Source organism: Apodemus sylvaticus, chromosome 6 (assembly GCF_947179515.1).
Source record: "Apodemus sylvaticus chromosome 6, mApoSyl1.1, whole genome shotgun sequence".
NCBI lineage: Eukaryota > Metazoa > Chordata > Mammalia > Rodentia > Muridae > Apodemus > Apodemus sylvaticus.
The window spans coordinates 49,878,956-49,898,242 of record NC_067477.1 but is presented as its reverse complement, the minus strand read 5'-3'; the positions used below and the strand labels follow the sequence as shown (position 1 = coordinate 49,898,242).

The 19,287-nt window shown below is 38.9% G+C and overlaps 1 protein-coding gene across 1 annotated transcript in view; it reads left to right on the top strand.

Moving 5' to 3' along the window:
- Pcnx4 (pecanex 4) overlaps window positions 1-19,287 on the top strand; it is a 41,919-nt gene that overhangs the window by 11,888 nt on the left and 10,744 nt on the right. Inside the window, exons 3-7 of the mRNA XM_052185680.1 lie at window positions 13,619-13,798; window positions 14,077-14,585; window positions 14,807-14,907; window positions 15,025-15,144; window positions 18,751-19,114. Coding sequence (XP_052041640.1) covers window positions 13,619-13,798; window positions 14,077-14,585; window positions 14,807-14,907; window positions 15,025-15,144; window positions 18,751-19,114 — 1,274 coding nt within the window. The remainder of the gene's footprint in view (window positions 1-13,618; window positions 13,799-14,076; window positions 14,586-14,806; window positions 14,908-15,024; window positions 15,145-18,750; window positions 19,115-19,287) is intronic.

Below are 19,287 nucleotides of genomic sequence, written 5' to 3'. Positions count from 1 at the left end.
TTTTGTTTCTCTTTCTAAGTGTGATTCAAACATCTTTACTCGGGACTTCTTTCTTGTTTAAGTTCTTTGGTACTGCGGGGTATATATCATTGGTATCCTATACTTTATGGCTAATATCCACTTACCAGCATGTACATGCCATGCCTGTCCTTTTGGGTCTGGATTATCTCACTTAGGATGATATTTTCTAGTTCCATCCATTTGCCTGCAAAATTCATGATGTCCTTGTTTTTAATAGTTGAATAGTATTGCATTGTATAAATGAATCACATTTTCTGTATCTGTTCCTTGGTTGAGGGACATCTGACGGGAAACATTTCCCATTTCTGGCTATTATGAATAAAGCTGCTATGAACATAGTAGAGCACATGTCCTTGTGGCATGGTAAAGCATCTTTTGGGTCTATGCCCAGGAGTGGTATAGCTGAGACTTCAGGTAAAACTATTTTCAGTTTTCTGAGAAACTGCCAGATTGATTTCTAGAGTGGTTATACCAGTTTGCAATCCTACCAGCAATGGAAGAATGTTCCTCTTTCTCCACATCCTTGCCATCATGTGCTGTCCTTGAATTTTTTATTGTAACCACTCTGATTGGTGTAAGAGGAAATCTCAGGGTTATTTTGATTTGCATTTCCCCGATGACTAAGGATGTTGAACATTTCTTTAAGTTCTTCTCAGACATTTGAGAGTCTTCTGTTGAGAATTTGCTTATTAGCTCTGTACCACATTTTTAATTGGGTTATTTGGTTTGTTGGAGTTTAAGTTCTTGAGTACTTTATATATTTTGGATATTAGCCTCTGTCAGGTATAGGGTTGGTTAAGATCTTTTCCCAATCTGTAGGCTACTGTTTTCTCCTATTGATGGCGTCCTGTGCCTTACAGAAGCTTTTTGGTTTCATGAGGTCCCATTTATCAATTGTTGATCTTAGGGCCTGAGCCATTGTTGTTCTGTTCAGAAAACTGTCCCCTGTACCAGTGTATTCAAAGCTATTTCCTAGCCATGCAGTGGTGGCACATGCCTTTAATCCCAGCACTTGGGAGGCAGAGGCAGGCAGATTTCTGATTTCCAGGCCAGCCTGGTCAACAGAGTGAGTCCCAGGACAGCCGGGGCTACACTAAGATCTTGGGGGGGGATCAAAAAACAAAAAACAAAAACAAAAGCTATTTCCCATTTTCTCTTCTGTTAGATCTAATGTATCTGGTTTTCTGTTGAGGCCCTTGGTCCACCGGACTTGGTTTGGGACAGGGCAATCTATATGGATCTGTTTGTGTTGAAGATGCTTTCTTTTTTCCATTGTATAGTTTTGACTTCTTTGTCTAAAATCAAGTGTCAATAGGTATGTGGATTTATTTCTAGGTCTTTGATTCTATTCCATTGATCAAACTGACTGTTTCTGTACAAATATTATGCAGTATGTATCACTATTGCTCTGTAGTTACAGCTTGAGGTCAGGAATGGCAATTCCTCCAGAAGTTCTTTTATTGTTCAGACCTGTTTTAGTGATCATGGGGTTTTTGTTTTGTTTTGTTTTGTTTTGTTTTTTCATGTAAAGTTGAGACTTGCTCTTTCAAGGTCAATAAAAAAATGTGTTAAAATTTTGATGGGAATTGCATTGAGTCTGTAGATTGCTCTTGGTATGTTAATTCTACTAACCCATGAACATGGGAGACCTTTCCATCTTCTGATATCTTCAATTTCTTCTTCAGGGACTTGAAGTTATTGTCATACAGATCTTTCACTTGCTTAGAAATAGTTATATTAAGATATTTTATATTATTTGTGGTTATTGTGAAGGGTGTTGTTTCCCTAATTTCTTCCTCTGCCTGTATATCATTTGTATAAAGGAGGACTACTGATTTCGTTGAGTTAATTTTATTTCCAGCCACTTTGCTGAAGTTGTTTATCAGCTGTAGGAGTTCTCCGATAGAATTTTTGGGATTGCTTATGTATATTATCATATCCTCAAATAGTGATATTTTGACTTCTTCCTTTCCAGTTTCTATCCCCTCAATCTCCTTTTGTTATTTTATTGCTCTAGCTAGAACTTCAAGTACTGAATCGATAGGGAGACAGTGGGCAGCCTTGTCTTGTCTCTGATTTTAGTGGGATTGCTTCAAGTTTCTCTCCATTTAGTTTTATGTTGGCTATTAGCTTGCTGTATATTGATTTTATTATGTTTGACTATATGCCTTGAATCCCTGATCTCTCTAATAAGACTTTTAGTGTGAAGGGGTATTGAATTTTGTCAAAGGCTTTTTCAGCATCAGATTTATCGAGTGCTTTTTTTTTTCTTTCAGTTTCTTTATATAGTGGAGTACATTGATGGATTTTCATATATTGAGCTATCCCTGCGTCCCTGGGATGAAGTTCTGTTGATCAGGATAAATGATGTTTTTGATGTGTTTTTGTATTGGGCTTATGAGAATCTTATTGAGTATTTTTGTGTCAGTGTTCATAAGCAAAATTGGTCTGAAATTCTCTTTCTTTCTTGAGTCTTTGTGTGGTTTAGATATCAGGGTAACTGTGGCCTCATAGAATGAATTAGGTAGTGTTTCTTCTGTTTCTATTTTGTGGAATAGTTTGAGGAGTATTGGTATTAGCTCTTCTTTGAGAGTCTGGTAGAATTTTTGCACTAAAACCATTTGGCCCCGTGGTTTTTGTTTGTTTTTTGGTTTTGGTTTGGTTTGTTTGTTTGGTTGGTTGGTTGGTTGGTTCGTTGGTTGGTTGGTTCGTTGGTTGGTTGGTTCGTTGGTTGGTTGGTTGGTTCGTTGGTTGGTTGGTTGGTTCGTTGGTTGGTTGGTTGGTTGGTTGGGAGATTTTTAATAACTGCTTCTATTTCCTTGGGGGTTTTGAGACTGTTTAGATCATTTATCTGATCTTGATCTTACATTGGTAAGTAATATCTGTCTAGAAATTCATCCATTTCATTTAGATCTTCCAGTTTTGTGGAGTACAGGCTTTTGAAGAAAGACCAAATGATTTGTTAAATTTCCTCAGTTTCCGTTGTTATGTCTCCCTTTTCAGTTCTCATTTTGTTAATTTGTATACTGTCTCTGTGCCTTTTAGTTAATTTAGCTAAGGATTTGTCTATCTTGTTGATTTCTCTCAAAGAACTAGTTCTTGGTTTTGTTGATTCTTTATATTATTCCCTTTGTTTCTAATTGATTTCAGCTCTAAGTTTGACTATTTCCTGCCATCTACTCTTCTTGGGTGTGTTTGCTTCTTTTTGTTCTAGAGCATTCAGGTATGCTGTTAAATTGCTAGTATGAGGTCTCTTCAGTTTCTTTATAAAGGCTATGAACTTTCTTCTTAGCACTGCTTTTACTGTGTCCAATAAATTAGGACATGTTGTACATTCATTTTTATTGAATTCTAAGAAGTCTTTAATTTCTTTATTTCTTCCCTGATCATTAACTAGAGAGTTGTTTAGTTTCCATGAGTATGTAGATAGGCTTTCTCTTATTTTTGTTGTTGTTGCCTTACTCCATAGTAAGCTGATAGAATTCAAAGGGTTATTTCGATCTTCTTGATCTGTTGAAGCTTGCTTTGTACCCATCTGGCCAATGTTAGAGAAGGTTCCATGAAGTACTGAGAAGAAAGTATATTCTTTTCTTTGGGGGTAAAAGGTTCTATAGATATCTGTTAAATCCATTTGGTCCAAAAACATGTTATTTTCATTGTTTCTTTGTTTAGTTTCAATGTTCAATGGCCTGTCCATTATGGGAGTGGGGAATTGAAGTCCCCCAGTCTTATTATAGGGTTCAGTGTGTGATTTGTGTTTTAGTAAAGTATCTTTTACGAATGTGGGTGCCCTTGCATTTGGGGCATAGATGTTCAGACTATGTTCAGATTAAGACTTCATCTTGGTGGGTTTTTCTTTTGAGTATGAAGGGTCCTTCCCCATCTCTTTTGATAACTTTTGATTGAAAGTCTATATTATTAGATATTAGAATGGCTAATCCAGCTTGTTTCTTGGGTTCATTTGCTTGGAAAAATGTTTTTCCAGCCCTTTACTCTGAGGTAGTATCTACCCTTGTTGCTGAGATGTGTTTCTTGTATGCAGCAGAATGATGAGTCTTGTTTACATATCCAGTCTGTTAGCTTTTGACTTTTTATTGGTGAATTGAGTCTATTGATGTTGAGAGATGTTATTGACCAGTGATTGTTATTATTAAATAATAATCCTATTATTTTGTTGTTGGAGGTGTTACTGTATATATGTTATTCTCTTTTTGGGGTTTTGCTGTGATTAATTACTTGTGTTTTCTTGAGTGTGGTTACCCTCCTTGTGTTGGAGCTTTTCTTCTAGTGTCCTCTGTAGGGCTGGATTAGTAGGAAGATATTGTTTAAATTTGGTTTTGTTATGTAATATCTTGGTTTCTCCATCTATTATAATTGAGAGTTCTGCTGGGTATAGTAGTCTGGGCTAGCAATTGCAGACTCTTAGAATCTGCAAGACATCTGCCCAGGATCTTCTGGCTTTTAGAGTCTCTGTTTAGAATTCTGGTGTAATTCTGATCTGTCTTTATATGTTGCTTGGCCTTTTCCACTTACAGCTTTTTATATTCATTTTTTGTTCTTTATAGTTAGTGTTTTTATTATTATTTGGCAGGAGGATTTTCTTTTCTAGTCCAATTTATTTGGTGTTCTGTAGGTTTCTTGTATGTTTATGGCCATCTCTTTCTTTCAGTTAGGGAAATTTTAGTTTATGATATAGTTGAAGATGTTTTCTGGCCCTTTGAGTTAGGAATCTTCACCCTCTTTTATTTCTGTTGTTCTTAGGTTTGGTCTTTTCATAGTGTCCCAAATTTCCTGGATATTTTAAGTTAGGAACTTTTTACATTTGGAGTTTTCTTTGACCTAAGTATCTATTTCTTCTAAGGTATCTTCTACTCCTTAGATTCTCACTTCCATCTCTTGTATTCTGTTGTGATGCTTGCCTCTGTAGTTCTGTTCTTTTTCCTAGGTTTTCCATCTCTAGGGTTGCTTCCATTTGTGTTTTCCTTTTTGCTTTTATTTCTATTTTTAGGTCTTAGACTGATTTAGTCATTTCTTTTGTCTGTATTTTCCTGCATTTCTTAAAGGGATTTATTTATTTCTTCTTTAAGGAGTTCTGTTTGCCTGTGTTTTCCTCTATTTATTTAAGGGAATTATTTATATCCTCTTTAAAGGCCTCTATCATCTTCATAGCTGGCATTCAAGGTCACAGTCTTGCACTTAAGGTATTTTAGGGTACCCAGGTCTTGCAGTAGTAGGATAGCTGGGTTCTGATGGTGCCATATTGTATTGGCTTCTGTTGATTAAATTCTTGTTCTTGCCTTTTGCCATCTGGTTTTCTCTGGTGTTGGTTGGCCTGGGCATCTGGATTGGAGCAGGCCTCTTAGGAGGCAGTTGGAGCCATGTGACTCTGGTTTAAGCAGGCCTCCTGGGAGGCAGTTGGATCTGTGGGTTGGGATACAGTGTGCTGATATGCCACCCATGCTGGTGTAGGCATGGACCAGAAAGAAGATGGAGCTTCCAAGGTTTCTAGGCTTGCTAGGGTCCCAGCAGGTGCAGAGAGGATCTGGGGCAGGGGGATATATCTTACCTGTATGTATGTCAGGCTAGAGCAGGCTTCCTGGGAGGCAGGCAGAGCTGTGGGATGTATTGAGGTGTTCTACTACTTTTAGTAGTATAGGTGTGTACTGGAAGTTAAGTCAAGATTATTTAAAAAAAAAAGTCTATGAGATAGGCTGGATAAAACCTGGGGAAAGAAATAGAACTTTGTAGCAGGGTAATTTTAATCAGGTATAGCCTTACTATTATGTAAAGACCAAATTTAATGAATAGAAGATTTATAATTTTGTAATACTAAAAATGTAGACAGAATGATGTTTTTTAAATTAATTATAGAAGGAAAATGGAGAACTTTTTAAAGCATTTTGTAAAACTTGATATACCTTTGTTTGTCTTTTCTAAATCTGGTTTCTGCTTCTCTTTGTGTAGACCGTAGCTTCCTCTACCAGGTACAGGCATGTGATGGAGCACAGGTTTGAGTGTGGCAGAATTCATTCATTAAAGCCCTAAACTGTGTGATGGATGTCACTTCATCATGGAGCCTTTGAAAGATGATGAGGCCATGTTGGTGGGCTTTTGGAAAGGACTGGTGCCTTTAAAAGAGACGTGGGAGGGCTTGATCTCCGTCATGTGAGCAACAGCAGTCACCAACCATCTTTAACCCAGGAAGGGAGCCCTCTCCAGACTGTCCTCTCAGCACCTGGGGTTTGGACTATTCTAAAACTATGAGAAGCACATTACTGTTTTGTAGGTTGCTCTGATGTGTAGGTTGCCCAGTAACTATTTTGTTATGGCAGCCCAAGCTGACAAAGGTAGTGGAAGGTTTTTAATAACAATTTTCTAAGCAGAAAATGGAGGTAACATAACTGAACAATTGGTAGACACTCGAAGATCTTGGGTGTGCAGGGTAGAAATTGAGGCATTAACACTAATTCTGATGAGACCTTAGCTGGAAACCAGAAGAAAAGCAATCCTTTCTTATAAATTGGCAAAGAGCTAACTGCTCATGCTTCAGGAAGGTAGTAGAACTTGTAAATGATAAAATAGAATTCTAAGAAAGGAAAATTTGAAACAAATGTGTGAAGAAATATTATCTTTACTGTTTACTTTAAAATGCAAAAGAGGCCAGGTGAAGAAAATGTTCATCAGGAAAAAAGAACCAGAACATGAAATTTGGAAAATTCCCAATCTGCATTATAACCAATTCTGGTGAGAACACAGGGCTGAGGCTGTATGCTACCTGGTAAGTTGGTGCAGGATGGAGTCTGGGAAGCGGACATTTTTGAAATAAGAGGATGGAAAGGTGATAATAGTGAGGGAAAGCTACTGACCTTGGACTTCGGAGGTTCAGCTGTGTCCGAAATTACTCAGCTGTGTTGGAATGAAGAGGAAAATGATGCCCAGAGGAGCTCTGACATCAGCTTCTAGTCTCGTGGCTCTGTCTAGGGCTATGAAGGTGGGGCCATTCTTCTCAGCCAAGAGAATGATGTCTGCCTGGAGCTGTGCTGGTTACAGCTGCTCCAGGTTCTGAGAAAGCCAATAAGGAACCAAAAAGTTGCTCCCAAAGCAAAAGATTGACGCAGCTTGTCTTACTGTGTTTTGAACTGCCTTGGGACCAACCACCTAGTCAGTCTCCCTTCACATTTGATATCGAGAGGGCATCACCTCAGTAGCCTGTATCGCCATTCAAGTTCACAGGTGAAATGGGATTTTGTCCCAGGATGGATGGTCCCTTAAGCTTCACTCATAGCTAGTGTAGCTGGTAGACAGATAAGATTAGGCACATTTGGGTGGTCATTGGGTGATACCTAGATGAGGTTTTAGAATTAATGTTGGAAAAAGTTAAGTCTTTGGGAACCATTAGGACAAAAATGTGTTTTTGTACTTGAGAGGTGTTAGGTCTTAAACTCTAGACAATGGTTAACTGAGATGCCTGTTTAACATATCAAAGCAGACACTAGCCACCAGGCTCAGTATCACAACTACCTGTTATTGGGTCATGCCCTGGCCCCTACCCTAAGCCTCTCCTAACCCTGTGCTGCCCTCTCTACCCCCAGCTTCTCTTCCCTATGTAACTCCACTGTTTTGACTCAGCCATTTGGCCAGGTACCCTCTTGGCTCTTGGCCTCCTCTCCTCTTCCTCTTTCCTCTCCCACCCTACCTCTCTCCTCTCATGGATGAGTTCAGTTTGGACCCTCTGGCTATTGTGAGAGCCAAAGTTATGTTTTAGGTTTTACTTACTGTGTATATGAGATCCATGAAATGCAAATACCTCTAACCTGTAAGCCCCTTGCCCAAGCACAATACGTCCTGAAATGCTGGCGGCTACTTACTGTTTATGGAAGACAAGAAGCCACGATTCACTCCACTAAACAGGCAGGAAATAGGTCAAGATACACGTTTGCTCCTCTTTGGACAAGATGGGAATATGGTGGCCTTGTGGGCTTGCCTTTTAAAAAGTATACAAGGTGTGACTCCTGACTTTTTTCTGGAAAACCAGAGATGGACCTTGCCAGAGAGTCCATCAACCTGGCCAGTATTTAATTAAAGCTTGCTTCAAATTGGCTTTAAAGTATGTATCTTAATCTTGGCCGGTGGGATTGACACTGTTAACTTCCTCGAATCTACAATAAACCTTCTCCTTAACCGTACCTTGCAATAGGCATGGCCTCATTTTCATTTAAGAAGGACCTTCATTGTCTTTAACTGGGCAAGGATGAAATATGCGGATTCAGTTGTGGGTTGCAAAGCTTCGAATGTAATGTAATTAGGAGTAAGGCCTTGGGAGTCGATCAGGTCCAGCACATCACCCTGCTGTGAAGCAGTGAGGCCCTTAGGAGAGGCACAGCAGACCTGCTTCATCTGCAGCCTGAGGAGGAGCTCTTCCCATTCTCACTGTGGTCTTGGACTGCCAGCATCCTCAGCTTTCTAACTTGGAGAATATACATTTCTGTGATTTTAAGCCACCCAGTCTGTTGTATTGTGTGATAAGGGGCTGAATTAAGTTGACATTTGAAAATACAAAGACAGTTTGCATACCAACATGGACCACAGATGTCCTTAACTCTTAACCTCTTCTAATTTACTACATGTGTAGGTCAGAGGACAGTGTGCACCCTATTCAATTCTTTACTTAATAATATATTTAAGGGAGGATAAATGGGAAGTTTAGTTTGTTTCCTAATAACTATATCATTTACCAACATGTTACAATTAAATGCTTGGTCTTTTAGAAGTTAGTTATGAAGTTTAATTAATGCATACAACCTTGTTAAACATTCTAACTTAAAAGACTCAGAATTTTCAGAATACATTTTTTTTTTTTGCTATTGTATTTTGGTTTGGTTTGGTTTTTAGGGGGGTTGGTTGGTTGTTTACTTTTTGTTTTGAGACAGTTTCTCAAATAGTCCTGGCTATCCTGGAACTTACTGTGTAGACCCTGGTTGGCCTCAAACTCATACAAATATTCCTGTCTCTGTCTCATATAAATCAGACTGCCTCCGTCTTGGCTTGAAAGCCATCTTACAGTAAAGACAAACTAAAAGACATAAATAGGTTCCCATACCCATTTATGATTAAATCTGTGTCTCGAGCTTTGGGCTTTGCCTACCTGTAACCTTAACTTGATGTGGTTCTGTCCTTCCTGTTCCAGGAAACGGCAATGCTTCCTTTGTTTCAGAAAGTTGTTAGACCACTTTGCTATAACCACCTTGCAACCCTGCCTTATTTTTCCTACACTTATGCTCTGCCTTTGTGACCCCTGTTTGTTTGCCTGCTAAATTTCCCATTTAATCTTCCATTTGGAAACTCCTTACTTACCCCTGAGCTAAAAAACAAACTAAACCAACTCTTATCTTCCCCATATCCAGTGCTAACTCGAACCCTGCCTTAGGGAACAACAGCTGACCCTGACCGTCCTGTCTGGGTACAGGAATAAAGCTTGCTTTAATTAATTTGACCATGACTTGGGTTGGTGGTCTTTCTCCTCACATCTATGCAATTAACACCTCTGAGTCAGAGTACAAATCCATAGGTTACTATTCTCACCTTTAAATTTCTGAAGTCAGAAACTATACCTGTTGTGCTGTCTCTGCTTCAAATAGTCGGAAATTCTTCACTGTATTTTCTTTAAAACAGCATTTCTCATCTATAAATTAAAGTGCATAAAATATTTCTTGCCAAATTCTTACTGGATTTAATGTACTTCAATGTTTGAATTTTATAATTTAAGAGTTTTTTTTAACTACAACTAAAACATGAGGCAAAGAAAGTCTTATATCTGTTTTTAAAAAATAAAATACCGGGCTGGAGAGATGGCTCAGCGGCTAAGAGTGCTGACTGCTCTACTGAAGGTCCTGAGTTCAAATCCCAGCAACCACATGGTGGCTCACAACCATCCATAATGAAATCTGATGCCCTCTTCTGATGCATATGAAGACAGCTACACTGTACTTAGATATATAACAATAAATAAATCTATTTAAAAAAATAAAATAAAATACCAGTTTTAATGTAGAACAGTTAACCTTTCATTTGTAGAAAAACACCGTAAAGATGACTGTTCAGAGTCCCTGTATCATAGGTATTACATACACAGTACACCCAAGTGTTCTATTGTCCGATGCTATAGTATAATGATGCAGCTAACTGCTGTATAATGGGTGTGCTCTCCCACTCTGGACAGAAATACCAAACTGTTTCTTAGTTTTATCTCTAAAATTTAGTTTCTTAGTTTTATCTCTAAAGAGAGCAAAGAAGGCTGAAGAGAGATAGCCCTTAGTACAGTTGCGTTAATAGTAAATGCCTTCCTATGGATTTTATTTTATGAAAACTAGGGTTAAATCTACAATGCTTTAGATCTGAGGAAATGGTTTACATTTACAGCCACTTAGCCACTATATGGGGTTTTTCCCCATTGCTTGCGGATCTTCAGATGTGTAGAATTTGAAATATTTTTTATATTTGTTCACCTCAAGCCCCGTTTTTTCTTAATACCTGATTTTTTTTAATCCTAGGAAATTTCTGTTTCATTATCAGATACATTAATTTTTTCTCATAGAAAGTAATTAACTACAATAATAATCTTTTAAAGGTCCAGTTGTATGTAGAACAAAATAATCAGTTATCTGGCTAATATATGTTTATATTTACTTATATAATATCCTTTTATTTGTTTATAATGTCTGATAAATACGGTAGCTATGACCTTGCTTACTAAAAGAAGGTTTCAAGGTACAGTTTTCTTTTGTAAGCAATTTCCTGAGCATAGCTATTCTCATGTAAATCTGTTCTTGAGAGAATTTTGGAAGAGAAGGTTGCCTTGACAACAGACTAACCTGTTGCCCCTCACCACCTGCTGGTTGTTATGTGTTACTTGATGTCTTTTTTTTTTTTTTTTTTTTTTGCTATCTGGACATTTTTTTTCCTCAGAATGGGGTGTATTTTATTTCAGTTTTCACTGGTGCAAAATGTGTCCTCCAATTTAGCATCACATATTAACCATGGGCTCACTGTCTGTTCCCGGCTTATACAACTTGAAAGACATCCAGTGTGGTGCAGTGTGGAGGCCAATGAGACCATGAGCAAGTCTGTCTAGATTATTGTTATGGCCGTAGTTAATGTGTGCTTGCATTCGCACTGCGGAAGCTCTTAAAGCTGCTGTATCAAACTTGTCTTTAGTTCTGAGGAGCTCAAGTATTCAAACACAATTACGCTGTAAGTATGAGTCTCAGCTTTTTCTCTCGAAAGTCTCTAGTACTCCATTACCCTGTTGGCCCAGTGACACAGCGTGTGATTTTGTTTATTATGAAAAAGAGTTAACAGTAAGTTGAGAATGTTTTCCTATGTTTTTACATTTTTATTAAATGATTTAAATCATTTTTGTTAGTTTAACCCTAAATATTTTACAGAGTATTAGTTTTCTCTGACTAAAAAGGGACCACCCCTGCTCTGAGGAGATATTATTGTACAAATATGTCTTTTGGGGGCCTTTTTATTTTATTTTATTTTTATTTATGTCTGTATGAAATTGTGATTTGAATGTAAAATATATCTTTTTTTAAATTTTCTATATTCTTTGTTTATAATCCAAATGATTTCCCCTTTCCCAGTTCCCCCTCCCCATAAGTCCCATAGGCCCTCTTTCCTCCGCCCTGTTCCCCAATCAACCCCCTCCCATTTCTCTGTTCTGATAATCCCCTACATTGCTGCATCAAGCCTTTCCAGGACCAGGGCCCTCTACTTCCTTCTTCTTGGGAATGATTTGATATGTGAATTGTGTCTTGGGTATCTAGAGCTTCTGGGCTAATATCCACTTATCAGTGACTGCATTCCATGTGTGTTCTTTTGTGAATAGGTTACCTCACTTAGGATGATATTTTCCAGTTCCAACCATTTGCCTAAGAATTTCATTAATTCATTGTTTTTAATTGCTGAGTTGTATTCCACTGTGTAAATATACCACATTTTCTGTATCCATTCCTCCACTCAGGGACATCTGGGTTCTTTCCAGCTTCTGGCTATTATAAATAAGGCTGCTATGAACATAGTGGAGCATGTGTCCTTATTGCATGCTGGGGGATCCTCTGGGTATATGCCCAGGAGTGGTACAGCAGAGTTCTCCGGAAGTGTCATGCCCAGTTTTCTGAGGAACCGCCAGACTGATTTCCAGATTGGTTGTACCAGCTTGCAATCCTACCAGCAGTGGAGGAGTGTTCCTTTCTCCACATCCTCGCCAGCACCTGCTGTCTCCTGAGTTTTTAATCTTAGCCATTCTGACTGGTGTGAGGTGAAATCTCAGGGTTGTTTTGATTTGCATTTCACTAATGACTAATGATGTTGAACATTTCTTAAGGTGCTTCTCAGCCATTCGAAATTCTTCAGGTGAAAATTCTTTGTTTAGCTCTGTACCCCATTTTTAAATAGGGTTATTTGGCTCTCTGGAGTCTAACTTCTTGAGTTCTTTGTATATATTGGATATTAGCCCTCTGCCAGATGTAGGGTTGGTAAAGATCTTTTCCCAATTTGTTGGTTGAGGTTTTGTCATTTTGACAGTGTCCTTTGCCTTACAGAACCTGTAATTTTATGAGGTCCCATTTGTTAATACTTGATCTTAGAACATAAGCTATTGGTGTTCTGTTCAGGAACTTTTCCCCTGTGCCCATGTCCTCAATGCTCTTCCCCAGTTTCTTTTCTATTAGTTTCAGTGTGTCTGATTTTATGTGAAGGTCAACGATCGATTTGGAGTTGATCTTAGTACAAGGAGATAAGAATGGATCAATTTGCATTCTTCTGCATGCTGACCTCCAGTTGAACCAGCATCATTTGTTGAAAAGGCTTTTTTTCTGCTAGATGATTTTAGCTCCTTTGTCGAAGATCAAGTGACCATAGGTGTGTGGATTCATTTCTGGGTCTTCAATTCTATTCCATTGATCTACCTGCCTGTCACTGTACCAATACCATGCAGTTTTTAACATTATTGCTCTATAGTACTGTTTGAGGTCCGGAATACTGATTCCCCCAGAAGTTCTTTGTACAAATATGTCTTAAACTCATAATGTTTCTTATCTAAAATAAAAGCATTATTAATGCTAATGAAGTTCCCAGTCACAGCCTGAGCTGCTCACTGATTCTGAGCCCCAGGAGAAAGACAGTGGTGGAGAACAAGAGGAGAGGCTACTAATAAATCCATGTTGCTGTGGTGTTGGCTCTCCAGAGTTACTTGAAGTTTTAAATTGTAAAGTCTAAAGAATCATTGGTAGGATTTCAGCCGATGTAGATTTAGGGGAAGAATATATTCTGGCCTTGTTTATTCAGTTTTTTTTTAAATCTTGGCATTTAGTGTTACAGATGGCCGGTAATAGTTTCATTCTTTGCACATTTGAATCCGCATATTCTGTAAAGCTTTGCACAGCTGAGGTAATTGCTGGCTTAGGGCAAGGACCACAATACGTGCAGATCATTTAGAAGTAGGGCCTCTCATGTTAGCTTGCTTTCTTTGGATATATGCTTTTTGTGGACTTATTACTTTGTATGATTTAAGTTTTTTTTCTTTTTCTTGTAGGTTTATTGTAAATATTCCAGCTCTAGAGCAAATGAATCAGATTTTGCACATCTTGTTTGTCCTATTGCCCTTTCTGTGGGCACTTGGGACTCTGCCCCCACCTGACGCCCTTCTCTTTTGGGCAGTGGAGCAGCTTTTAGAGTTTGGTCTTGGGGGTTCACCCATGTCAACTCACCTACGGTAAGTTGTTGCATTGTTCTGAGTTTTGGAGTTTGGTGTAACTTCTGTTTTTACCTCTTCATGGTTTATGTGTTTATTGTGGGGTGGAGTAAGTTCTCTTAGGCTCCCATGCACATTGAGAAGACAGCTCCTCCTTCACCGTGTGAGCTCCACAGGAGGGACTTGGGTCCTCGGGCTTGGCAGCAGGAACCCTTACCCACTGAGCCATGATGGCTCTGGCGTAACTCTTAGAGAACAGATTTCCTTCCTGTCAGTCTTGTGTCTTCTTTCCCCTCCAGGTTACTGGTCATGTTCATCGTCTCTGCTGCAGCACCGGCCGTGTCGTACTTCATTCCCAGCACCATTGGAGTGGTTCTTTTCATGACTGGACTCGGGTTCTTACTGAGTCTTAACCCAAGTGACCTGAGTGTGATCTTCAGGCATGGTGTGGCCAGGCACAGGGTAGGAAGCAGGCGTGAGGCTTTTCCAGGTGATTCAGGACATTGGTTCCAGTGGAAGAAATGCCTTCTGTTCATTGCTATGCTGGGTGTGGCGCTCTTAGAGGCTGGGCTACTGCATCGCTATGCCAGCTTCTCACAGGGCTCCAGCGCTCAGTCTGTCGTGGGCTATGTTCTGATGGCGTTACTTTCAATACTGTGGATACTGAGAGAAACTCAAAGCGTCTACATCTTTGGGATTTTCCGAAACCCTTTCTATCCAAAGGATTTACTCGCTGTGTCTGTCTTCTTTGACAAGCAAAACAAGCTCCTGAAGATTGGTGCTGTCAGATGGATTTTGCTAACTCTAGGTAGGAAGGTACAATTTATTAACTCTTACAACCTGTAGTTAGGAAAGGAAAACTCATCACATTTATGTACTATATATAATCTTTATGTTTGTTTTGTTGTTTATTAGTTTTTCGGCTAATTGCTTAAATGTGCCCATGAAAGCTATTTACCAGGATAAACTATGGTAGGCGCGGTTTGTATATCGGTCAGACTCACCGTGCGATTATCTGTTTTGCTTCAGTGTCCCCTTTGGCGATGGTGGCCTTCCTTGCACTGGACAGCTCCTTACACAGGCTCCATTCTGTGTCTGTCTCCATTGGATTCACCAGGGCTTTCAGAATGGTAATTCCAGTATACACTGCAAAACACTTCCTGTGGCTGAGTATAACTGTGGTTTTTATTAACAATTTGCTTAGATTATTGACTTCTACCTGAAAGTGGATGATTTGTATACTGTAGGTGTGGCAGAATACAGAAAATGCTTTGCTAGAGACTGTGGTGGTATCAGCAGTGCACATGGTGTCCAGCACAGACTGCTGGTGGAACAGGAACCTTGACACAGGAATCAGACTGCTATTGGTAAGTTTATTTTTAACAACTCCGTTGAAAGTTTTTTGTTTTTTTTTTTACCTACAAACTCATCCATTTGAAGACTTTATTCAGTGGTGTATGTTCAAAGTAGTGCAACCGTCATTGAGATCTAACCTTAGAACACATTGAACATTCCGAATGTATACATTAGTGACCATTCTCCATCCCCCCCTCACCGTCTGTATCTATTCCAGACCCAGACACCACTTACCTACTTTGCCTCTGTGTGGATTGTCACCTTACGGATGACTTACCTGAGTGGCATCATAGGATATATGGTCCTTCGTATCTTCTTTCTGCACCGTTTTTAAATATGTTCTTAAGGTTCACCAGCATAGCATGTATCAGCACTTCTTGTTGTCTAATAATATTCCAGTGTGTCCTTGTACCGCTTGGTTCACACACTCGTCAGATGATAGATATTTAGGGTTATGCTTTTCAGTGTTGACAGGAATATTACCGTGAACATTCATGTATATATTTTTGTGTGGACATGTTTTTTATTTCCCATGGGGGGGGCAGAGAAATCTGGTCATACAGTAATCTACACGTCAGGCTTATGACTGTACTGTTTGGGAAATGCACTGTTAGCGATAGTCTACGTTCTCATTGGCGCTTGTTACCTGACATTTCCGTTATGATCATATGGCACAGCCATATCCACCAGGATGGCGAGGCATGCAGCCAGCCCAGCCGCCTGACACAGTTCCAGCAAAGATGAGCTGAGTGCTGCCACAGGAGTCCTTCTGTCTCTAACCTTGGGGGGTTGGTCTCCACGTGTTGCATTCTTGGGGAGTTCCGGCATTATGAGTCATTTTGTATCTTTTCCTGAGAACATTATGTCTGAGTCTTTTTAGGAAAATCCTAAAATTAACTTTATCTGACCACTCTTTGGAGGTCTTCCTTATGCCCTGGTGATATTAAGCACATTTCTAGATGAGGCCATCACTCTGGGAATCTCCTTGGGGGTTTCTGCCCCTGAACTAACTCAAACAGTATGATTGGTGCAGTGTAAACAGAGACAGCTGACAAACTGACTGGCCAGGAGGCCAGGTTACACAGTCAAGGTTTCTTTTTATTATAGGCTTAGTGCTCTCTGAAAATGTAGTGTAAAGATAGGGAGTCCATACAGGGCACACTCCTGAAAGAATAGAACTCAGTAAATAAGATAAGTTGAGTAAAATAAACTTTTCCTACTTTATAGTATAGATGATGAAATATACAGTAAAAGAAATTAGGTATTAGTATTTGTGACTCATAAAAATACAGTTCAGATATTTTCTGTTTGTCTGGAATATTTTAAAACTGCAAACACTGACAGCTTAAAAGCAGGCTATCATATAATAGCTACGTTTGTTTTGAAGTAGTTATTCTTTAGATTCTTTAAATTGGATGATAGGATTAGATAGGTTGTACCATACATTGTAGGATAATAATAAAATCGGTTTTGTTTGTATTTCCTAACTGTAACTGAACTTGTAACCATGGACAATGGACGTGTAATGAAAAATCAAACATATCTGTACCACTTGGATAATCAATAGTCTGTCTTTATTCTGTGAACCCCGTATAAATAAGGAAGCACCTGGATGCTGGTCCATCAGAGCTGGGAGATTGCCCTGACCTTCCTCAACTTACTACTTCCTCCATCTGCCCCGTCAGGAGTGACCCTTGGGCCAGGGAAGCCCCCCTCCCCTCCCCCCACCCATGGTGTTCTCAGAGTGTAAAGTGCCATCTTGCAGTGATGCTGCTGCTGCTGTTGTATTGTTTTGTTTCGGGTGGACAGGCAGGAACATGTTGAGTTGAAGAGGGAAAGCAGGCATTTTATGAGGGAAGTTTCAACCTTCAACATGTCAGCCTTTTACCATGAAACATTCTGCACAGATCTCGTAAAGTGCCCTTCATTGCTAAGTATTTTTGTCATGAAGGATGCTAGAGTTTGTCAAATGTCTTTTTCTGTGTTTCTTAACACAGTGTGATATGTGGAACTTTGATTGTTAAACCAGCTTTGTGTCCCTAAGCCCTGCTTGGCCGTGCGGCCCAGCACTTCTCCTGTGGCGTGGGACTGAGCTGCCTAGTACCTAATCCGCCGTCTGTATCCTCAGGACGTGTGTGAGCCATGTGTGTATGTACGGTCATGATTAGCTTTCCCTGTGGTAGTGTCTGGTTTGCATTCCAGACCACCAAAAATGAATGAAAAAGTACCCCATATACTTACATTCTCTGGAAGAGATGTTATTGATTGATAAAAGACTGGTATTGATCATTCCTAGTATTTTATATTATCTAGCAAATATTAATATTTTAATGTTTATATTTTTATATTAATGCTTTATATTTTATATAAAATAATATTTTACAATAATAACAAAAATATTTTGTTATTTATATAAATATTTATATAAAATATTTATATATTATATAAAATTATATAAATTTATATAAAATTATAAATTATAATTATATATTATATAAAATTATATATTATATAAAATTATATAAAATAATATATTTGTTATTTATATAAAATATTTATATTTTAGTTTTATATAAAATACTAAAATTTTATATTTATGTTAATATTTAAGTATTATAGTATTTTGTAATATTGACAGCATCGAAATTTCATCTGTTCTATATGAGTAGTTTGAGAGTCATTATTTTCAAATTTGCACCTACCGGTAAGCCCACCAGACTCCAGTGGACAATTCCAAACTCAGTGTCACACAGATACCTCAGTGCCACAAAACCAAAAGTCATGAATGTGAGGGAAGATTCGTAGGGAAGGGGGAGGTGTATAGAGAGTGGAGGAGATCAGAGAGAATTGTGGGAATATAAGCAGAATGCAATGTATGTATGTATGACATTGTCAAAGAGAAAAAATTAAGTGAAAAAAATTAAAAATAGTAACATAAAATAGTACTTAGCTGAACACATAATACCAAGTTATAAATTTTAATCATTGTACTACATTTTAGAAGGTTTTACCATTGGCAATGTAAATGAAGAAGATACTCAATAAAAAAAGAAAAAAAGAAAAAAAAGAAAAAAAAGTAAAGCTCCCTAACAAACCTGTACTTTGAACATAAAAATACTAATTTAATCTCAGCTTCAATAAATGTGTTTTCCTAGACTTTATCCTGGTCACCTAGTTTAATAGCTTGGGATTGTTTACCTGTAACATTTAAGTGGTGTAGCATAATTTACTTTTTAGAGACACCAAACTTGGGTTGAGAACATCGCCCACTTGGTGGAGTGATGAGTTGGTGTGGCAGAGCCCAGGGATGCCGGAACCTGTCAGTGCCGGCATGGGTCAGTGTTTCTACGCCCTCAGGAGGCAGAGTTTAAGGTCATCTTCAACTACATAGCAAGTCAGAAGCTGCGAGAGATCCTTCCTCAAAACCCCAAACCGTAACCTAGTTTCTCCTTTATTGCCTTTGAGGTCCCAGAAAATTATAACAAGGAATTGCATGCTGGGACTGTCCCCTCAAAATACTGAGGCAATAATATAATGATTATGTGATTGTTGTTCTTCTGTGACTTTCTGAAATTCATAAGAGATTTGTGAAGCTAATTGTTGTTCTGTATCCACAGATTGGTATCCTGCGAGACCGTTTGATTCAGTTCACTGCTAAGCTGCAGTTTGCTGGGACTGTACTCTTGGCATTGTGGACAGAAAAAAAACAGCACAGAAAAACAACAACTACTCTGTGTGTACTCAACACTGTCTTCGCTCCCTTCGTGCTGGTTATTATACTTTTTTCAACACTACTGTCATCTCCTCTGCTACCCCTCTTCACACTTCCTATTTTCTTGGTGGGGTTTCCTCGTCCAGTTCAGAGCTGGCCAGGAGCAGTGGGCACAGCAGCCTGCGTGTGCATGGACACAGTGTTCTACCACCAGATGGTCCCCAGGCTAGCTTCCGCCCTGCAGACCGCAATGGCAGCCGGGAGTTTAGGTGAGTGGTAAGCTGTGCTTAAAACATTCTTTCTGATGTATTTGAGGAAGGAAGGAAGGAAAGGGAGAGAGAGAGGGAGGGAAGGAGGAAGGAAAGAGAGAGAGAGAGAGAGAGAGAGAGAGAGAGAGAGAGAGAGAGAGAGAGAGAGAGAAAGAGAGAGAGAAAGAAAGAAA